The following is a 21,152-nucleotide window of genomic DNA, read 5'->3' as shown; positions in this document are numbered from 1 at the left end:
AATTAGCTGACTGGATCAAGTAAAGGTCATGTTGTACCACATTTGGTCTCCAACTCCTGCTAGACAGCACTTCCTGGGAAACACGAACTGGGCTGGGAAGATGATAGTGTTCCACCGCTTGTACTAAGCTTCTGTCTCACGAACATATGCTTCCCCTGTATGTGAAGGTTCTGTTTAGTCAGATTAGCTAAAAGTCACAGGCAGTTTCCCTCTAAGCTGAGTTAGTGTGAGCTAGCTCACAGTTTTTTAGCCTCTGGCTTGCACATTTTCGTTTTAGCTCAGGAAAAATGGCCCCAGAGCAAACTAATTTATACAGTAGCTCACAACTTTAATGACAGTAGCTCATGAAGCAGAATTTTTGCTCACAAGACTCCACGGCAATGGCCACAGGGAGCATTGATCACAGGTAAAACAATTAGCCATTAATTCCTCTAGCCTACTTCCTTAGTGGATCACCCTATTCTAAATGGGCACCCATTTTACACAGCATATGTAAAATCCATGTCGGAAGTGGCTTTACATGTTGGAGCAGATCTGTAACCAGTGTAATTGCTGTAGTATCTGGGACATGTGCTCCCAGCAGATGCCCCCAACCAGCAGTCTAACTGCAGCATTCTGAACACTCTTTAAGGGTAGCCCCAAGTAGAGCACACTGCAGTAGTCCAGTCTTGATGGAACAAAGGTGTGACTCACTCTGGCTAGATGGGACTAAACATGCAACAGACTCACTGATGTTCCAGACAAAGCTAGGCATAAGCACTACAAGCCACAGCAACCATTTGGTTTTCTAAAGTGACTGCTGTGTCAAGCAGCACTCCTAAACCACAAACCAGGCTTTTTGGTGGACGGTGGCTGAGTGGTAGAGCATCTGCTTGGTAAGCAGAAGGTCCCAGGTTCAATCCCCGGCATCTCCAACTAAAAAAGGGTCCCGGCAAGTAGGCGTGAAAAACCTCAGCTTGAGACCCTGGAGAGCCGCTGCTAGTCTGAGTAGACAATACTGACTTTGATGGACCGAGGGTCTGATTCAGTATAAGGCAGCTTCATATGTTCATATAATCACATCCAAGACAGGAGAGATCTGAAGTCCCTGGACTACCATTCTACAGACCCAGAGAACTTCTGCCAATTCCCTGGGTTCAGTTCATGAGCCCTTCTGTAATTAAGTCCAGCTCTTTCACTCACATGCATGGGGGACATCTCGGTGGATAAGGGGGCCTTGCACTGGCTGGCCCAGCTTTGTGTTCACCCCCACGTAGGACGTCTGGGAACACACCACCCCAGAGCTCAAACTCGTCTGCAGGGCCAGACTCTGCTTTTCTTTATCCTTCTCTCCAGTGCCTTCCAGATCCTGCAACAAGGCCTGAGCTGCCAAACGATGAACAAGGAGCCTGGGAAAAGAGCGGAAGAGAAAGGGAGCTTCTGTCGCAACCTATTAAATTCATAGCCGAGGAGAATGGAACTACCTCAACTACACACACATTTTCTGCCTATGACTGTTAAAATCTAACCAATATCCCAAATTCAAGTACAGAGAATTTTACCAGCCAAATTCAGAAGGTTTTTGCAACTGGTTTGAGAAGAGGTTAAGGACTAGCTTGCTCCCAAAATAAGCACTGAATTGTAACAAGAGGCTGATGACTTTGAAGAAAATAGGTATACTCCCGAGGAAGACTTTGACGAAATGAACCTATATTTGGATGCTCATTAGATGGACTTTTTTGTGTGTACCTCTATTCATTATTATATTCTAAGAGTGTACCTCTATTCATTAGAAAAGAGAAAATATTCCACAGGAGGTTTTTGTTTTTAGTGCTTTCCCAAAATTGTTAACTTACCCATCAGAAAAAAAATACTCTTAGATGAAAAACTAACCCCCCCCCCCAAAAAAACCCTAGAAAGAATCCTCAGGCGGTGAAAGTAGAACACTTTCTCCCCTCAATTATGTTTTTTCCCCCTCCTTCGAACATTTACAATTCTCTTCACAATTAAATTCGATCACACTGGCCGGTGAGAGGGGACAGACACAGGACAGCCCTACCTGTCACTCTTCTCAGCTTGGACTGGGAACTTCAACGTATCTGTGAAAGTCTGGTCTTGGAAGTTGTACTGCAGCACAACAGACCCCTCTGAAGCACCTGAGGCCTGTAGAGAAAAGGAAATTGGCAGAGTAGTAGGAAAGGAGTTATACATTTTGGGAATATAGATAGCAACAGAACTAAGGCCTCAAAAGGCCCTGGAGCTCCCTTGGCTACGGGAGATGGATTGTCAGTCTTTGGGGTCTTGGTGGAGGTTGCTTGCCTGATCTTGTCCACAGATCTGGGCATAGATGAGGCTGCGCTGCCCTTCAAAGATGACCTGGGGACCGGACCCCACAAGCTTGGCCTCAAGACCGGGAGGCAAATCCCAATGCAGAGAGATCCTTGTTGCTGCTGGCTGCAGAGCCTTCTTTAAAGACTGCAGGGCCTGAAGGGGGAAGAGACATAAATAGGTCTGAAGTAGACAGCAGGGTTCTTTGGCCAAATAAGATACAAATGGTGTTGCATATGCTTTCTGAAGCCAGAACAACCATGAAATAAGAATTCTCTTTATTTTATCCTGAGATGTTTTACAGATTGGCTGTTAAGCACCCAGCAGGCAATTGGCTGTTAAGCACACAGCAGGCAATGGACATTAAATTAGTAAGCTTTAGGTGTAGAAATGGCACAGTGCTCTCTTCCAAATCTGGGCTCCAGGATCCTCCTCACCTTGGCCTGCATGCGCTCCTTGCCTGTGATGAATTCAGCGCTGCCTCCAGCTGCTTGAGCAATGCCTTTGATGAGGGCTGTGGAGGCCCCTTCACCAATCCCAAAGGAAAAGCACCTGCAAGGAAAGGGGCAAAAAATGGGGTTTAAAAATGTATCCAAAAACCAAAACCATGCATTGCATTTTATTTGGTTGCATTACAGTCACATAGTCTCATCCTCCCTGACAAATAAGACAAAGAATTCCCCATTTTGTGAGCATCTAAGTTTCTTCTTTGCAGTGAATGCACAGAAAGGCATAACACCATTGGCCTGGGTGTTTTTTCTTCCTGTCCTGCAGTTCTCAACAGGTGATGAAGTGTGTCATCTGTTGTAAACAAAACTGCAGTGAGGGGACAAGGGGAATTCAACCTACCTTTTAACCTTAAATTAATGCCCTGGTCTATTTCAGCTTTGTTTCTCTAGCCCAACTGAACTCCAATATTTCAGAGTTTAGTGAGCAGAAAAATGCTTCAAACAACACCATGTATCTAGGTAAGTTGTGAAATGTTCAGTGTTTCTCTTTCCTCATATTCACATTCCACTTTTCAAAACAATATTACCTCCATTTTACACATAAGGGAGTGGACTTGCCCATACAAGGATCATGCCACTGAATTTCGAGGTTTCTCTTTATGCGTCGCCTCACTGCCAGGACATGAACCCGGCCCAAATTCTTTATAATGTTTCTAAATAAAACTGAAGAAACTTGAGAATTCTCAGATCGTCATTCATTTTAGATCTTTCATATCTAGTCTGGCCTTCAGTCTACAGTATCAGCGCTGTTTGCTTATTCAGGGGACGGCACAAAGCTGCTATCTCACATTTCCAAATATACCCAACTGTTATTAATAGTTTCTTGTGGATTATGTGACAAAGAAATATACCTTGTTTTATTTATATTAATTTAACCACAGGATGAACATGATTTGGGTGACATCTGATTTCCTATTGCATGAGATATTAGTTAGGGGAAGACAGATGAGACTTGGGCAGAGAAGGTGATACAAAGAAGGATACAGAGAGAAAAGATAGTTTGATGCCTTGTTCTTAGTTACAACCTGTGGGAACTGCTGTGACGCTGAACTTCTGCAATGACTTCATTTGTGTTAAATACCTCTCCATCTGTGAACACAAACAGCTGAAAGAAAAAGAGAGAGGTGTGAGATTGGAGTCCAAACACTTATCTATGGAGACCCATTGACACGGGGGAGGTTTTATTCATCCTCTCTGTGTCTAGTTGAGCCTTTTAAAGAGTTGAGTGATTCCAATGCTGGAAGTTGTCGATTTCTCCAGTGCTTTTCAAACTGGAGTATGCATAAAAATACTCAAGAAGGTGCCACTGGATTTTGTGTGTGTGTGTAAAAGTTCTGGTTTGGCAATATGGTGCCAGCAATCCACCAGTTGGAATGAACATTATGATGGTTAACTATCCCCACTGGCAGCTCCACAGCAGAGAGGGTGCTGACTCCACAGCAGAGAAGCTTTATTTATTTGATTTATATCCCACCCTCCCCACTGAGGCAGACTCAGGGCAGCTTACAACATGAGAGTCTAACAATAAGATTAATAAATATTAAAATATATTAAATAATTTACAATAGCTAAAACAATAAAACAAAATGATCTAACAGTGTGGTGCTATTCTACACTGTTTTGATTCTATTTTGATTCTAACGGCAGTTTGAGGAGATGTCAAGACATTCAGTAGTTGTTAAGTGCTTGCTTATATGTGGGCAATGGCAAACTTAAAAAATAAGGGACCCTGTAATTGGGACCCTTTATCTTACCTGACCTGGATTGTCCAGGCTAGTCCATTCTTAGTCATTATTTAGTCAAGCCTTAGTCAGTATTTTGATGGGGGGGCACTCGTAATTACCAGGTCCAGGGCTTTTTTTCTAGCAGGAGCTCCTCTGCATATTAGACCAAGTCCTCTGATGTAGCCAATCTTCCTGGAGCTTACAGTAGGCCATGTACTAAGAGTCCTCTAAGCTCTTGGAGGATTGGCTACATCAGGGGGGTATGGTCAAATATGCAAAAGTGCTCCTGCTAGAATTCCACCTCTACCTGATCCTATCTATTGTAAACAGGGAGATTAGGTCCCAGTGGAGTTCTCAGTACCTGACGAGGATGTCCTTCTCGGCATGGCTGGCTGTAAATGGTCTTCAGTGGTTGCAGAATTTCTGTGCCCCCTAGGTCAGCACCTAAGTCCTTAACACGCTGGAGAGATTCTGACATGGTCTGCTGGGTGTACTCGACACTCTGCCTGAAGAGGGTATAAGATGAACTGACAAAGTCAAAGATGTGGATGACCTATTTCTGAAGAGTTTTAACCACATTACTACTCTCCACACTGTCCCAAGCATCTACAAAGTGACCCAAACTATCCTTTTATTCTCCAGCACAGTAGTCTAGTAACATTCCTCTTTAACTCAAATTCAAGCGATTAGTGACAATAAGTTACTGCCACTAACAAGGTAATAAGTAAGAGGAAGGACACTGCTGTCCAGCAGAAAACAAGAAACCTGTCAGCTAGGAATGCAATAACGGGAACAGGAAGATGAATGGTGGCAATACAGGAGAAGAAAGTTTCTATAGTCCAAGATGTGCCTTCCAAAAGAAGCAGGTGTGAGGACCAGTATTAAAAGTTGTAGTTTGTGCAAAACCCCAACAGCCTTGTCTTCTCTTTTCTTTCCAACATCTTTGGCGAAGTTTTTTGTGGTTTTTAACCTTTCTTGTCAAAAGAATTATATGGATAAACAATTTTATTAGTAACATATGGTAGCAAAACTATATCTACAACTTATAAAAGCTTAAAATAAAAGAAAAAACTTTCTACCCCATATCTTACTTCCCCCCACCCCTCCCCCCGTTACTTGACCCCCGCCAGTGTTATTTACTTAAAGAAAGTAAATATTAAAGGTACCCTTAACTGTTAAAGAAAAAGCCCCAAAAGTTATATTCTTATTTTAAAAACCTTAATCATTATCAAAGATTGTCCAATGTCCTTTTATTTTCCACTCTTTTTCTACGTATCTTCTGAATTTCTTCCACTCCAACTTAAAAAGTTCCAAATCATAGTCTCTTAGTTTTCTTGTTAATTTGTTCATTTCACTCCATGACATAACTTTTGTAATCCAATCCCATTTCTCTGGTATTTTTTCTTGCTTCCATAGCTGCGCATACAATGTCCTAGCAGCTGAGAGCAAGTACCATATTAAAATTCTGTCTTCTTTTGGAAATTTTTCCATTTGTAATCCCAGCAGAAAAGTCTCTGTCACTTTATTGAATTCATATCCCAAAATCTTAGAAATCTCTTGCTGAATCATTTGCCAAAACATTTTAGCCCTTTTACAAGTCCACCACATATGGTAGAAAGAGCCTTCGTGCTTTTTACATTTCCAACACCTATCTGGCATCTTGTTGTTCATCTTTGCTAATTTTTTGGAGTCATATACCATCTATACATCATCTTAAAACAGTTTTCTTTAATACTATGACATGTTGCGAGTTTCATAGAAATCTTCCACAGATATTCCCAAGATTCCATCTTTATTTCTTTATTTACATTAATTGCCCATTTTATCATTTGAGATTTCACTACTTCATCTTCCGTAGACCATTGTAAAAGTAATTTGTATACTTTTGAAATTAATTTCTCATTATCTCCAAGCAGAACTCTTTCCATTTCTGTTTGCTCCTTCCTTATTCCTTCGGTTTTAATATCATTCTCCACCAAACTTCTTATTTGTTGCATTTGAAACCAATCATATTTGTAACTCAGTTCTTCTGAAGTTTTCAGTTCTATTTTTCCACTTTGTATTTTTAGTAATGTTGTATGATAGCCGTTTTTCTTTGGCTGTTTTAGCCGTTATCTTTATCACTTCAGCTGGCACTATCCACAAAGGTCTCCTCTCATCACCATATTTCTTATACTTTATCCATACATTTAGTAGATTACTTCTTATATAATGGTGAGAGAAAAGGCCATCCATCTTCTTTTTTCTGTAATATAAGTATGCATGCCAGCCAAATTTTTTTCCATGGCCTTCCAGCACTAAAAGTTTTTTATTTAACAATGTTATCCATTCTTTCATCCATACTAAACAAACTGCTTCATGATACAATTTCAAATCTGGTAATTGGAATCCACCTCTCTCTTTTGCATCTGTCAAAATTTTCATTTTAATCCTTGGTTTCTTCCTGGCCCACACAAATTCTGAAATTTTCCTTCGCCATTTATCAAACTGTTTAGCATCTTTCACAATGGGAATAGTTTGAAACAAATACATTATCCTTGGTAGAATATTCATTTTTATTGCAGCTATTCTGCCCAACAATGACAAATTGAGCTTGTTCCACTTTAGCACATCTTCCTCTATTCTACGCCATAGCTTCTCATAATTATTCTTAAACAAATCAATATTTTTCATTGTTATCTCTACCCCTAGGTACTTTACCTTAGAGGTAACTTCACAGCCCGTTAGTCTTTGTAATTCTTGTTGTCTATTTACCTGCATATTCTTGCACAAAATTTTTGATTTTTCTTTATTTATATAAAGTCCCGCCAGCTCCCCAAACTCTTGTATTCTCATTAATAACAAAGGTGTAACTTGTATGGGATTTTCATTTATAAACATTACATCATCAGCAAATGCTCTGTACTTGTAGGTATATCCTTTTATTTGTAACCCTTCTAGATCTTTTTCTTCTTGAATCTGCATCAATAAAATTTCAAGAGTCATTATAAACAACAATGGTGAAAGCGGGCAGCCTTGTCTAGTACCTTTGCTGATTTTCATTTCATCTGTAAGATCTGCATTAACACACAACCTTGCCCTTTGTTCAGAATATATTGCTTTTATCATTCTTATAAAGCTTTCTCCAAGCTCCATCTTATCCATCACTGCAAACATAAAGTCCCAGTTTAAATTGTCAAATGCTTTCTCTGCATCCGCAAAGAATAATGCTACTTCTTTTTCTGGATGTCTTTCATAATATTCTACAATATTTACAACAGTTCTAATATTGTCTCTTATTTGTCTCTTGGGAAGAAAACCAGCTTGATCTTCCTTTATAAAATTTATCAAGTGTTGTTTAAGTCGTTCTGCCAGAATTCTTGTAAATATTTTGTAATCATTATTCAAAAGCGAGATTGGTCGGTAATTTTTCACATTTGTGGCATCTCTATCTTCTTTAGGTATCAAGGAAATAACGGCTTCTTTCCATGTATTTGGTACATTCCCTTTTGTTCTTATTACATTCATCAACTTCTGCAATTTTGGTATTAATTCATCCTTAAAAGTTTTAAAGTATTTAGCTGTATATCCATCTGGCCCGGGAGATTTCTCATTTTTCATTGTGTTGATTGCTGCTTCAATTTCTATTTTTTCAATTGGATCATTCAAAACTTTTCTCTTGTCAAAAGAATTATGATTTTATTTAAAACATTTCTGTGCCGCCTTTCCACCAAAGAGGGTCAGTCCACAAGATAGCAAGCATTATATAATTTCAGCATTAAAATATGTACAATATGTAAAGAATTCAATAAAACAGAAACATAAAAACTCATACAGGAGTGGCATCGAAAACAAGGACAGCAAAGTGCACTGGACAGGATGGGTACCACTACTGTGTTTTTTGTTGGCCTTAGCAGATCAAGATTAACAGTGAACCAGAACTTCCTTTCTTCTTCCAATCCCTTAGATAGGAATCAGGAGAAAGATGAAGGCTAAGGAATGAAGGGGACTGACACGCCTGCTACATTCTGACACTCACGGGTAGAACGAGTCATAGGTGGATCCAAAGCCATAAATGTTGAAGAAACATCCCAGAGGGAGACTCTTCAGGAGGAGAATCAGGGTCTCCTGCGATGGGAGAGAGAAAAACAAGAGTCACCCTTAATGTCCATTTTGTATTTGGTTCAGCATTATGTCTATACTTCCACAGTTCTTCCGGTCTCCTTGCCTACTGCACTTCCTCCCTTAGTACAACCAATTTCTCATATTTTTCTCAGTTTGCTCCCACATCATTGCATATCCTCCATCTTTCGACAGACTGTTTCCTCTCTAGTTTCCTACTCTGTCTCTTTCCTCAACTTCCACATCACCTAATCTTTCAGAAGCTGCAGCATCTAATTGGTTACATGGCTGGTGCGTAGGAGTACGCAAGGTAGGTGGCTGCCTAGGGTGCTGCCTCACCTAGGGGGTGCCGCTGGGTACCCCCTCCACCACCCCTCTCAGCTCTCTGGGTTGCAGACTCAGGAAGCTGAGAGCTGTGGGACAGTGCATTGGGGTGTGCTCTCCTCTAAGCCAGCTTTCCTTGTGAGGGAAGCTGGGCTCAGAGGAGAATGCACCCCACCTGGCTGCTCTGGCCTTGAAGGTGAATGCAGCCAGATGGAGTGTTGGCACAGCTTCTCTGAGCCCAGCTTCTCTCATGATGGAAGCCGAGGTCAGAGGAGATGGGTTGGACATCAGTGCGGCTCGCCCACAACCCCTGTTCAGCTTTCTTGGGTCTGCTCAAGGCTGAACAGGGGCTGTGAGTTAGCCACAGCTGCACACTGCAGTCCAAAGAGTGCATTGCACAGGAGTGGCTCACCTGGAGTTCACTCAACCCTCCCCTGCTGCATCACCATGCCTGCCCTCCCCGTGGCAGTGGGCAGGTCCGGGGGGACAGGGGGGCGCCAGCCTGGTGTTGGCCTGGGGTGCTGGAGGTCCTAGCACTGGGCCCGATTGGTTCATAGGTACCTTGGCACTCTGAATACGTTGTGGTGCATTCGGAATGTTGTAATCAGTGCTGCAATCCATGCTGCCAGAGCGATCCAGCAGGAAGATGAATTCTCCACTGGCATTCAGGCCTGGCTTGGTGGTGCACTGTAAACTGGGGTACAGGGTAACCAGAAGGGCTGGGTCCCCCATCAGGGAACCTGTTTAGTACAGTTAGAAAGGAAATTCAGTAGGGATTTCCATCCAAATTAAGTACCCATACTCTTCTCACCAAGTGTTTGGCCTGCCATTCCCACGCAGGCCAGAGGAACCTCCCAGAATCCCCTGCACTTCATCCCCCATCTATGGCTTGCCCACCTGATGCAGCTCCAGGTTTCCCAGCCTCGAGGGTTGCACTGGGCTTGTGAACTTCCTCATAGTAAATCAGCAGCTCCACATCTCTGTCAAATTGGTGCCCTTTAGCCAAGGAGACCTTTGAGAGAGAGAGAGAAAAAAAACAAGCAACAGAACGAAGTTATCAGAGGCTGGGAAGGATGTCAGCTTCCATAAGAACCGCAAATCATCTACTTTTATATGTAAAAATATTTGTCATATGTTCAACATTGAATATTCCCAAAATCATTGCCCAGACAGAACTACTGGTGTACTGTAAGAACTACCTCAATTACATTTTGAAGCTGCTAGGAATCCAAAACATAATCTCAGAGAAGGCTGCTCACTCTGCCGCAGCATAATTCACTGCTCTGGCCTTGTGTCTTTGTAGTCAGCTTTCACTAATTCTACTCTCTTTTTCTGGACTGGGCAGACCTTGACCACTGAATGACACCTGGTAAAAACACATAAGAAAACCACCTGCATGAGTCATTATTCTGGGCTCCTCTCCTTTCAATGAGAAGGCATGCCTTGATTAGAAACTCATGCAGATAACACAGGGAACAGAACAATTACAGGATAGATAATGCTTATTCCTATATCAAGGTGGTCTAACAAAAGGACCAGAGAGCCCCCAAATAACTCCCAATACCCATAATGTAGATATTATTGACATATATACAGATTTAGGAAACTGTCTGATATAAAATATTCCAGAGTTTTTTTCCTGTATGCTTGAACATCAGCTTTCCTCCCATACTGCAGTGGCCTTGGAAACTTCACTTCAAAAAGCTTTTCTGTTTATGCAAGGGGGAACTATGGAGATTCAGGGAGTGGTGGTAAATTTTCTCATTCCCCACTCAGTCACATTCTATTGTCAATGTTTGTGTGATTAGTAAGGTCACCTGGCCCAGCTTGGGCCAAAAGCCTTCTGGTGCAGCGCTGCAATACAAAATTACAAAACTCTGGAGTATGAGTGTTCACACACCAGCTTGGTAATCTACCACCAGCCCCTTTTCTCTAACCCAGAAGTCAGAAGCCAGGGCAAAGCCTCTAACCTTCCTGGGTCTAAACCAGAAAAACCACCCTGTGAGGAAGGCTCACAGAAGGAGTTCCTCACAGATGGCGACTGCTTTGGTAAGTAGCCAGTCTAGGCTTCTGATTTTAGACTGTGAAAGCAAGTAACCACAAAATGAATTAAATATATATTTTTATTAAAGTCCAAGAATACTTTAAACAGAAATAAAAGACTGTAGGGATAGCAGTACAACAGCACTAGAGATTTAAAGGCTAACTAAAACTGGATCACATTGATTCCAAGATATGATCCATTATTCATATGGAAGTTCCAGTGCTCCAGAGTGGCTCTACTCCTGTGTCACCACAGGCCAGCGCTGTATGGCCCATGTAAGCATTTATCCAAGACGGCCAAAAGTGAGCAAGATTACATGGCTAGGTTTCAAGTAGTCATCATCAAGCTCCCCTTTTTGATGCTTGACTAGTTTTTATAACTGAAACTCTGTGTAAATTTGCCATGCTGTACTTTTTACTTCTATGCCAATAAAGGTATTTGGATTGGGGTTTCCGGGTTATGTCGCCTTGAGCTCAGTGGGGGTCTGCTGAGCTTGTCTCTAGCAGCCCCTCCGAATCAGGCAGTTGGAGAGGTGCCACAGACATGGCATCTCCAGGGAGACCCTGAAGGGGTTTCCTTTGGTAATGGGGCTTTGCAAGAAGCCAGGGGCATAGCGGTGGCTGTTCCTGCCCTTCTTGTATGCCCCAAAGCTCCGCCGCCATGATCGCCATTACTGCAGTGTCAGGCGTGGGTTCATTGAAGCTCACAAGTAAGCAGTATTTTGAAACAAAGTTGCATTTATTGGATACTTCAGAGTTACTCCAGCAAGGCAGGCATTGGAACTGATGGAGATCAGCTCGAACCATTGTCTTTTAACCTTCTACATCAAAGCAATCATTTCTACCCCTTAATTCCCAAAACAAAAGGTTGCTTTTGCATGTGAGATTTTTCCCAACGCTTCCCCCCCCTTATCTTTTCAGTTGGTGGTTACTTTTCCCGGAGGCAATGTCCTTGCGGCCTCTGGGTAGGAGGTGAGAATCTGGCACATACTGTCTACTTCAAAGAGATCTTGGCAACCTTTGATATTCCTGGGAAGTTGTTCTCTACTCTTCCCCCCTCCCTCCTTGCTACCCCGGCTTCTATGTTAGTAGGCATTTCTATGCATTACTTAATATGATTAGTAGCAGCTTTTATTAATATCATAAATGAACAGAGCCTGACATGCAGTAAGAGGTGAACACCTGACAGCTTGTTCTTTTTTTTCTTCTGATGCAACGCTTTCCTACCTCAAGCAAGGCAATTCTACTCGGCAAGTAAGTTTGTTTTCAATACCACTGGCTAATGGGTCGTTTTACATAACAACAAACGGGACAATTCAAAAGAAGGGAAAGAGGCGGATTCTCCCCCTACTTTCCCGTGAATGAGGCTTTGAAAAGACAAAGAACAACTTTTGAGCATTGGCAACAATTTGGATTAGACTGAATATAGATACTCAAATCGACCCAGATTATAATTGAATATGTGTTAATGAGACTATTACCTGGCTATAATATGGTCTGAACAAAAATAAGATATATTTTAGAGAGATTTGTCTTTGCCACCTGAGTGCAACTGAAATGGCAACAATCAAAACATACGGTTGGAGAAGATTTGGAGAGACAGACTAACTGGGTCTCTGAATTACTTTTCAACTTGGATTAATAGACTGAGTTATTTGGTAGAGAAAAATGGCATTACGGAGCGAAATGTTTTACAAAAAAGATATAATGGTTACCATAACTTCTCTAAAGCAAGATCTTGGTTCATTAACAAAGTTGATAAAAAAGCAAATGGGAGCTTTTATGTTGAAAGCTAGCGAAATCTCAAATCTACCTGAGCAGAGTGTTAAAGAGATCTCGGTGACCTCTGTGGAACTGGAAAGGGAGAGTGATCCGCTGGGAAGCGAACAGAAGAAAACCAAAATGGATCCTTATTGCGCAGTTAAAAAGAAGGACCAGAAATCAAGACTGATTGAAGTTTTTTCAAGAGGAACAAGTGGCGTGGGATCTTTACTATTTTTACTGAGAGGGATGACTGCACTAAGGAGAGAGAAGGTACATCTCAGCAAAAAAATCAAGACGTGGAAAATTTTCAGGAAGAACTGTTTTTCTCTCTGTGGGTAATTGGATATGGAATTCTCAACAAGAACTGACATGCGATTTTAAAAGGCCAAGTGAGATTGTTGGGTCATATTAAGTTGTTCCTACTAGAGCAATATGGATATAAGAGTTAAAGGATTGAAAAGTTTTGAAAAGAATTTTATATAAATAAATACTTAACTTGGATCAATTTTTAAAAAGGTAGACAACACAATTATTCTGTAATCTGGTAGATCTGCTCTTAATATGTTTGTTTGGAGAAATTGTTTATACTGAGACAGATAAATTACTATGTTTTTTTCCCTGCTTATCACTTCTCTCTCTCTCTATGTTTTATATTTTAAATCTGATTTTTTTTCTTTCCATTTGAAATAAGTAAGTTAGAAGGATAAAGATATTTGTTTCTTATGCTCATTTTAATGACGACATTGTTAAAATAACGTTACTGTATTTTTAATATGGTTAAGCTTAGCCAGTTAGTTCTGTGTTGAGACTTCTCTGACTTCTTTATACTTATATGTGCTGAAGAAGAATAGTTTAGACTTGTATTTTAAGTAATAGTTAGTAAAAAGTGTATAATGAAAGATAAAGATGGTAAAATATAAGGGGAAAATTTAATACTTGCAGGTAGAAAGAAGAAGAAGATAGAAGATATTGGATTTATATCCCGCCCTCCACTCTGAAGAGTCTCAGAGCGGCTCACAATCTCCTTTACCTTCCTCCCCCACAACAGACACCCTGTGAGGTGGGTGGGGCTGGAGAGGGCTCTCACAGCAGCTGCCCTTTCAAGGACAACCTCTGCTAGAGCTATGGCTGACCCAAGGCCATGCTAGCAGGTGCAAGTGGAGGAGTGGGGAATCAAACCCGGTTCTCCCAGATAAGAGTCCGCACACTTAACCACTACACCAAACTGGCTCTCCCAGAATTGGGTATTTCATTTGGAGGTAGAAATGTAACTGATATAGTTGCATTTTTCTTTTGTTTCTGGTCTCCCACTCTGTATCCATCCCTTTCCCTCTTTAATGCTTCTTAATCTATGCTTATGCTTTTTCTTTTTATAGTTAAAATCAATAAAAATTATAAAAACAAAAGGTATTTGGATTGGATTAGTCATCATCAAGCTGAGAACAGATTAGAATTATACTGTTTTTATGGAGCAAGAGCCCCTCATGGTTCCATGCTTATGAACCAATAAGGTCCTTTGGAGATGACACATAGCCAAAAATGTAGAACCAATGGGTGAACAGGTGACCTAAATGGTGGTCTGACCTGGGAGGAAGGAGCAAAGTCAATATGCAGCTAGACCTGGCCCCAGATCATGGGCTTAACTGAAAGAAATGTGGCAAATTGGTGCCAGGCTCCACACTTCCTCCTCTGCAGCTGCACCATCAGTACTTCACAGGGTCACTCTGCTCTTTCTCAGCAAGGCAGTGTTGAACTCTAATTAACTCATAAGCCGGCCACATTCAAAGCCTGAACCAAATTTTGAGTCAGAACAGAATTTTAAGGGGACTAAAGTTCTTTATAATGATGTATTCAGCTGTGCTATAATACTCCTTGCCTAAGTATTTACTGGCCCTTAGCTCCATGCATTTGAAGTGCACTGTGGCATCACCATGCTGAAATGCTAAAAAGGGTGTACATTTATGGGCAGTATTCCTCTAGACTTTCCCTTTCTATTTAGTCACGATACAGTGCAGGATTATATTCAGGCCACCTTAGAGTGGTACACGGTTTTTAGCAGACTCAATTATTCCTACTGTCAAAAAGGCAAAAAACCTTGAACCTTGTTATGATTAACAGCTAATCATTAAGCATCCAGGGCCAGCTCTCCCACTAGGCAAACAGTTGCCTAGGGTGCCAAGAGGAGGGGAGTGCCAAATGGGGCTCCCCACCCCGGTGCCCACAACCACCGCCTTTTTGCTTGCCTGCCTGCCTCCCCCCCCACCTGCCCCTTCCCTTGCGCTTCGCCCCGCCCCACCCCCCAGTGCAATCAGAGGACTGCTCCAAGGTTGGGCCCTACCAGCTTCAATGCGGCGGGCGCAGCATCTAATCCTTTGAAATGCGCGCGGGAGAAGATGATGATGATATTGGATTTATATTCCGCCCTCCACACCGAAGAGTCTCAGAGCGGCTCACAATCTCCTTACCTTCCTCCCCCACAACAGACACCCTGTGAGGTGGGTGGGGCTGGAGAGGGCTCTCACAGCAGCTGCCCTTTCAAGGACAACCTCTGCCAGAGCTATGGCTGACCCAAGGCCATGCTAGCAGGTGCAAGGGGAGGAGTGGGGAATCAAACCCGGTTCTCCCAGATAAGAGTCCACACACTTAACAACTACACCAAACTGGCTTCGATCCCCCTCACTTCTGTTTCCAGGAAGGAGAGGGGAGCTTTCTCCTGCGCACACATTAGATGGCGCGCCGCCCACATCAAAGCTGGTAGGGTCCAGCCTCGGCATGGCATGCTCTGATGGGGGGCGGGGAACAGAGCGTGGTGCTGCATTGCAGCACTGTGGAGGGCGGACAGTGGGCAGGGAGCCTGCCTGGAGCGCCACACGCCCTAGAACAGGCACTGTAAGCATCCTCTTGTAGATCTAGACTTCAGCTGTTGAGGCACATGTTTGTGAACTGTTGAGCTGAAATGTAAGCTTTAAGCAGGAACAGCAACAATATGGGGCACAGCTTACATGAATTTTCTGGAGGGAGAATAACCCTCCTAAAAAAACAACCACTAGCATAAAAGATCCTCAGCATCCTCACCTGGGCAGCAGTCTTGTCTTCTACTGTGTAGCGAAGGGGCTCCAGGGTGCATTTTGATTCTACCCGGTTGATGCCATGGGAGGACTCCAGTGTGGCACAGAGACTGAGGGTATAGGGAAGCTTTCCCTTGGGCACTCGTGGTATTTTCTGGGTGATGGTGTTCTCTTCTGACCCTACAGAGAGACATAGGAAATACCATCATTATAAGATGGGGAAAAACCTGTCTTAATTCACCAGCAGTGCACATTATACACACTATCTATGCACACTATCTTTCAGCCGAGTGAACACATGCCACAGGTGCAGAATGGCATATAACACTTGAGAAAATGTTTCTGAATGATTTCTACTTAAACATGAAATGCCAGAAGAGTTGCCCTTGGCCAATCAGTCAGGCCTCCTTTGCCCTTGGGAGAGACATTTGTTGAGGGGAGATAATTGTCAACTGCAGCCATAAGGATGGGCAGCCATTTCTCTCCCACTGCTCCTTGGTACTGCTGGGGGAAAAAACGTTGGCTTTGTTTTGAAGGTCCTTGACCTTAGACTTCTGTGCTGGACTTTCTCCCGGACTACAGACTGGCTTGATTCATTTTGGCTACCATAAATAGTTAGTTTCTCTATTACATGTATCCCTCTATTTAAAAGCAGCCATCCATATTACTTTTTACTTAATTTTTGGCCAGATGAACTACAACTAAAACTGAAAGCAGACCTAATTGTGTTACTTCTGTTGGCAGGTAAAATGTTAGCCCAGATTTGGAAATCAAAGAACGTCCCCTCTCTTAAATAGTGGAATGAGAAGGTGTGAGAGATTATACTAAAAGATAAAATCTCATCACAAATAATACAAGCTGAAACTCCTTCACTGAAAAATAATTTTGTGGGAAAGTGGTTTGACTTTTTAACTTATATTAATGAAAGATCTGATTCTGTTAGTTCTATGCTGACCAAATATTTAGATTTATACTTTACTGATCTTTATTACTTGGAATATTTGTAATGAGCTCTTTTTGTTATGCTATAAGTTGTAAAAAAATGGTTGTATTTGTTATGAAATTAAAAATTTATTAAAATTTGAGCTCAGAAAAAAAGTAGCCATCCATAAACCTGCCATTCCTCTAAAACAGAGGACAATGCAAAGAAGGATGGTCGGAGGTACCATGGTCACAGGTCCAAACGATCTGACCCCTTTTGTCCAGTTCTCTTTTCTACTGCTACAGACAGATAAACATGGCTACCCATCCTCATCTATACCGCGGGGTACATAGCGAGGGTTCAGCACAGCAGGCAGGACAAAGCGAATGGCCCCATCAGGTTCCGGAGCCAATGCCTGGACATAGCGCAGCTTCAACGTGGCCTCCTCATTGGGAGGAAGGTTTCCCAGGCTGCAGGTGAAGATGTCACTGGTGTTCGTCTCCCTCTCAAGCAGGAAGGCTTCCCGTCCTTCACTCAGGGCATCCTCGTATTCCTGCTGGGCCTGTGTTAGGAGAGGGAGAGGAGGAAGCGTTAGGGGTGCCGGGGGCATGGTGCAAATTACTTGCCACTGACACAAAATAAAGTATGCTATTTAAGTTGATGAACAGGCTGTCCCTAGGAAATGCTTTGGAAAAGGATGCTCTCTAGAGATGAAATTAACTCTGACTAGGATAAGATGATTTTCTATGTGGCTCTCATACCTGAAATGTTTTGCTGAGCATTAGTTGAGGCATTTTGATAACATACATCAGTCAAAACCGATGATGTGACACAGGGTTCTGATTATGCTTTTGTATAATTTGAACTGTACTAAAAGTAATTGCCTTTAGCATTGTCATCATTTTATACCTTGATTTGAACAGCAGTCAAAATGTTTTTCTTTATCTTGTCTTTACTGTACATTTCCATCACTTTATACCTTGATATAGGTATCTCCCTTCAGTAACATTATCTCTAATTGCAACCAGAGTTGCAAAAACTCCATATGATGGAGCCAGGGACAGATGGGGAAATATTCTACAAACCCGAAGGAGGCTCCAAGTTCACAGAAAAATCTGAAGTATTTTTATATATACCCAAGTGGTCTCCTTAAATACATGAACCAAAATACCTTTGATTTAAAATTTTAAATATTGGTCACCTGTGGGTCATATTTTTTGTAAGGTACTTGAGGTTGTTAAGAAAGACAGCATATAAGTATTTTATATAGCAAACAGGGTCAGGGATTCAGAAGAAATGCTGAATACTTAGCAAGTAAATATAATCTTTCTCTTCATTGCTCAGATATCCAAGTGGCCCTAGAACAACAATCAAATCAAATCAGCAATAGCAATAGTATATCAAATTCAATAAAATATTTTTGATTTTAGACTAACAATGCAGGTGCACTTTTATTTCTAGTGATTCTGGTAGGAAGAGCATGTAAGCTCAAATCACAATGGATCTTCACCCTTTCCCTTCTTCCTCAGGTATAGCCACAAGTTAGGCCAGGGACATCTTTTCTACTTCCTTGACATTTCTCCCAGTTCTTCCAGACTGGCCTATTAATGCTATGCTATATGATCTTTGTCCAGTTTCATACTAAATAATTCTAAAAATATACGAACTAGGCAGCAAGACGTAGTTTTGAACAGTACATTTGGGCTTATTATGATGGAGAAATTATAAAATTCAGCTGGGTTCACAGAAGGGGTCCAAATCGCTACTGACTAGAGTGAAAACTCAAGATCAAGGAAAGCATCTTTTCTGAAGAAAGTTTACGATGCAGGCCTCATTACATTGTTCATCTCTGGCATTTTTAAGAAAGTTTATATTGCAAGACCACCAATCAATACATTACTCAATACTGCACCAAACTGGAACCAATAAGAAAGCAATCTATACTTTTTTCTTTACTTACTTTTAAGAATACAATTATGCTATCTATTCAATGTTACAAACGCAATACAAGCTGACTACTATAGTCTAAGGAAACAGGAAATTGGTTAAAGACGAGTTTGCCCTTATAAGGTAAAGCACAGGTAACAGAGTTGGATGAACTTTCTGGTAAACACCTCCCTCACTTATTTACTTGGCCTTCAATGACATGGCTACACTATTACTCATTCACATCTCACCTTTCCTCCCTTCAACTGACAGAAGCTCTTACCTAAGAAAAGTCTCCAGTTCCCCTCTGAAACTAAGCCCCCACACTCCCAAAGACCCCTCTGCCCCATACTTCCCTGAGCCCATTCACCTCTTTCTTCTCTCGGATCTGAGCCTCAATCCGTGTCCCACCAATCAGGCCCTCGAAGGCATAGACAGCAGCTTCATCATCCAGAGGGAAAACGAAGGTAACTTCCACAGGATTCTTTTCTTCATTCTTATACTGAAGCTCAGATGCTACATCAGCCACGAAGCCGTGGACCACCACATCCACAGAGATGCTTTGCAAGGGCACTGGCGCAAGGGAACAGTGAACAAGTAAGATCAACATTGTCAGCTCAATAACTGGCCTGGACCAGAGGAGGAGACCCTGAGCCCAGAATTCAAAACTAAGCAGCTTAGGGTGGGGGAACCATTCCCAGCAGCCAACAAAGTCAGCTCTGCTTCCTTCGTACTAAGATGGCCAGTTGGATTGCTATCAAAAGTTATTAGAAAAATATCAGCTCTATGAGTGATCTGAGTTTTTAGTGCTATGCAAAATATTACCATTCTACACTTTACAGAGCTGAATAAACCACATGCAGGTGATTACCTGGCTCCTGAGAGGTCTTGAGGAGGCCACAGACTATCATATTTAAATGAGGATCTCTGGAGACAAAGCTGGCATGCAGAGTGAACTCTAGCTACACAAAACAAAAACAAAAACTGAATTTGGTTTTTTTTTGGTTATAGGGACAAAAAACACTTGAAATCATGAACCTAATAAAAACTTCCTGCAATTCTGCTAGACCCTCATACAGCTTTGTGTTCACACTTCACCATGACTCAAATTGGATCTGTTTCAAATTCTACTGGATTTACTTCAAATTCTAAAGTTGTTTTTCCAGTTTAATCAGTTAAAGGATTAAATGGACAATGGATGTTTAAAAACTGAGACTGCCAGAGCCATTTTCTGTAGGATGATTCATCTGGAATAGATACTGCTGACAATGTTTTTCACAAGTATGGATTAGAAGCCACATTTTGTGCAAGACTTTTAACTGAAAATGGAAAACCAGGCTATCACATTGAGTTACCAGGATTGTGTCATAAGATGCTGAAATTGTTTTTCCTAACATTGCTGATGTATCACAACATATAGAAAACATTAACTAGGCTACAAGAGGAAAGTTGGAAGAAGGTAGGTTTTCTGGATTCTTCAGCGAAGTCATCTTCTGAGGTGCCACAGAGAGCCAGTTTGGTGTAGTGGTTAAGTGTGTGGATTCTTAGCTGGGAGAACCGGGTTTGATTCCCCACTCCTCCACTTGCACCTGCTGGATTGGCCTTGGGTTAGCCATAGTTCTGGCAGAGGTTGTCCTTGAAAGGGCAGCTGCTGTGAGAGCCCTTTCAGCCCCACCCACCTGAAGGAGAATATCCCAGCAAGAACATAGCAAGCCAACCCACTTTTCCCAATATTATTTCCACACCCCCGATTGTAGGCTGATGCTTTCTTTATATAGGTATGGTTGATATTATTTCTACAGCCCAGATTATAGGTTGATGCTTTCTCTACATAGATATGGTTGATGTTATTTCTACACCCCGGACTGCAGGTTGATGCTTTCTGCATAGATACTGGCCCTTAAAGAGGTCAAGCATACAGCAGGGGCTGCAGAGAAAAAAGCAAGGAAGGATTTCTGTGTAAGAACAGCAGAATCAATCCGAGTTTTTAAAATAGGCATTTCAAGAGAAGGAGCCAGACAAAAGCCAGAGTGAAATGGGGTGATGGCTGAAGAACTGGGGGCTGAATTCTGAGCTTACTGAGGAGAAAGGAACTGGAAGAGCCAAGAGAGTGAGAAGGGGCAGAAACAGGAGAACTGACAAAGACTGACATCTGTAACCTTGCCTGCTTTTTCCCTTCTCATCTCTAGGGTGCAAGGCCCCACCTGTGACTGCCCTGGGTGACTGAACCACTACAGGTCATGAAACTGAAGAAGTGGCCCCTGAAAAAACATGACTCGCAAAAAGTGACACTGGGATAAATGGTGTTAACCTAAAGTGTCAATGGGCTCCTTTCTTATTCCCTGTCCCCCAACTTCCCCTGGTTAATCGGAGCCACAGTTTGGCCATCAAAACCTATCTGCAGTAAAGTTTAAGATGGCCTGTGAGGGCTTCTGCAGAAAGCAGAGGATCTATCCCTCAGCAC

At 42.0% G+C, this 21,152-nt stretch overlaps 2 protein-coding genes across 2 annotated transcripts in view; both read right to left on the bottom strand.

Moving 5' to 3' along the window:
- NDRG2 (NDRG family member 2) overlaps nucleotides 1-21,152 on the bottom strand; it is a 307,888-nt gene that overhangs the window by 224,761 nt on the left and 61,975 nt on the right. The gene's annotated exons all lie outside the window — the stretch shown is intronic.
- Nucleotides 1,155-19,649, bottom strand: LOC132584529 (von Willebrand factor A domain-containing protein 5A-like). Its single transcript, XM_060256432.1, has 13 exons — nucleotides 19,560-19,649; nucleotides 19,059-19,261; nucleotides 17,102-17,324; nucleotides 15,848-16,020; nucleotides 9,863-9,977; nucleotides 9,527-9,705; nucleotides 8,559-8,647; nucleotides 4,902-5,046; nucleotides 3,842-3,921; nucleotides 2,745-2,859; nucleotides 2,299-2,463; nucleotides 2,039-2,142; nucleotides 1,155-1,388 (listed from the first exon to the last, which is right to left on the bottom strand). Exons 1-13 carry the CDS (start codon nucleotides 19,597-19,599, stop codon nucleotides 1,175-1,177), a joined length of 1,845 nt encoding a protein of 614 aa, XP_060112415.1. The 5' UTR covers nucleotides 19,600-19,649; the 3' UTR covers nucleotides 1,155-1,174.

The sequence above is a fragment of the Heteronotia binoei genome, chromosome 15 (assembly GCF_032191835.1).
Source record: "Heteronotia binoei isolate CCM8104 ecotype False Entrance Well chromosome 15, APGP_CSIRO_Hbin_v1, whole genome shotgun sequence".
In the NCBI taxonomy this organism is placed as follows: domain Eukaryota; kingdom Metazoa; phylum Chordata; class Lepidosauria; order Squamata; family Gekkonidae; genus Heteronotia; species Heteronotia binoei.
This window is presented reverse-complemented; position numbering and strand designations above follow the sequence as displayed.

What these genes read in the sequence shown, in the direction of transcription:
- LOC132584529 (XM_060256432.1), bottom strand. Translation starts at nt 19,599, where the DNA reads ATGATAGTCTGTGGCCTCCTCAAGACCTCTCAGGAGCCAG. An exon ending in AACGTATTCAGAGTGCCAAG is followed by an intron (nt 8,648 to 9,526) that starts GTACCTATGAAC and finishes CTCCCATCGCAG; the next exon opens with GAGACCCTGATTCTCCTCCT. An exon ending in GAGAAGGACATCCTCGTCAG is followed by an intron (nt 3,922 to 4,901) that starts GTACTGAGAACT and finishes TTTTTCTTTCAG; the next exon opens with CTGTTTGTGTTCACAGATGG.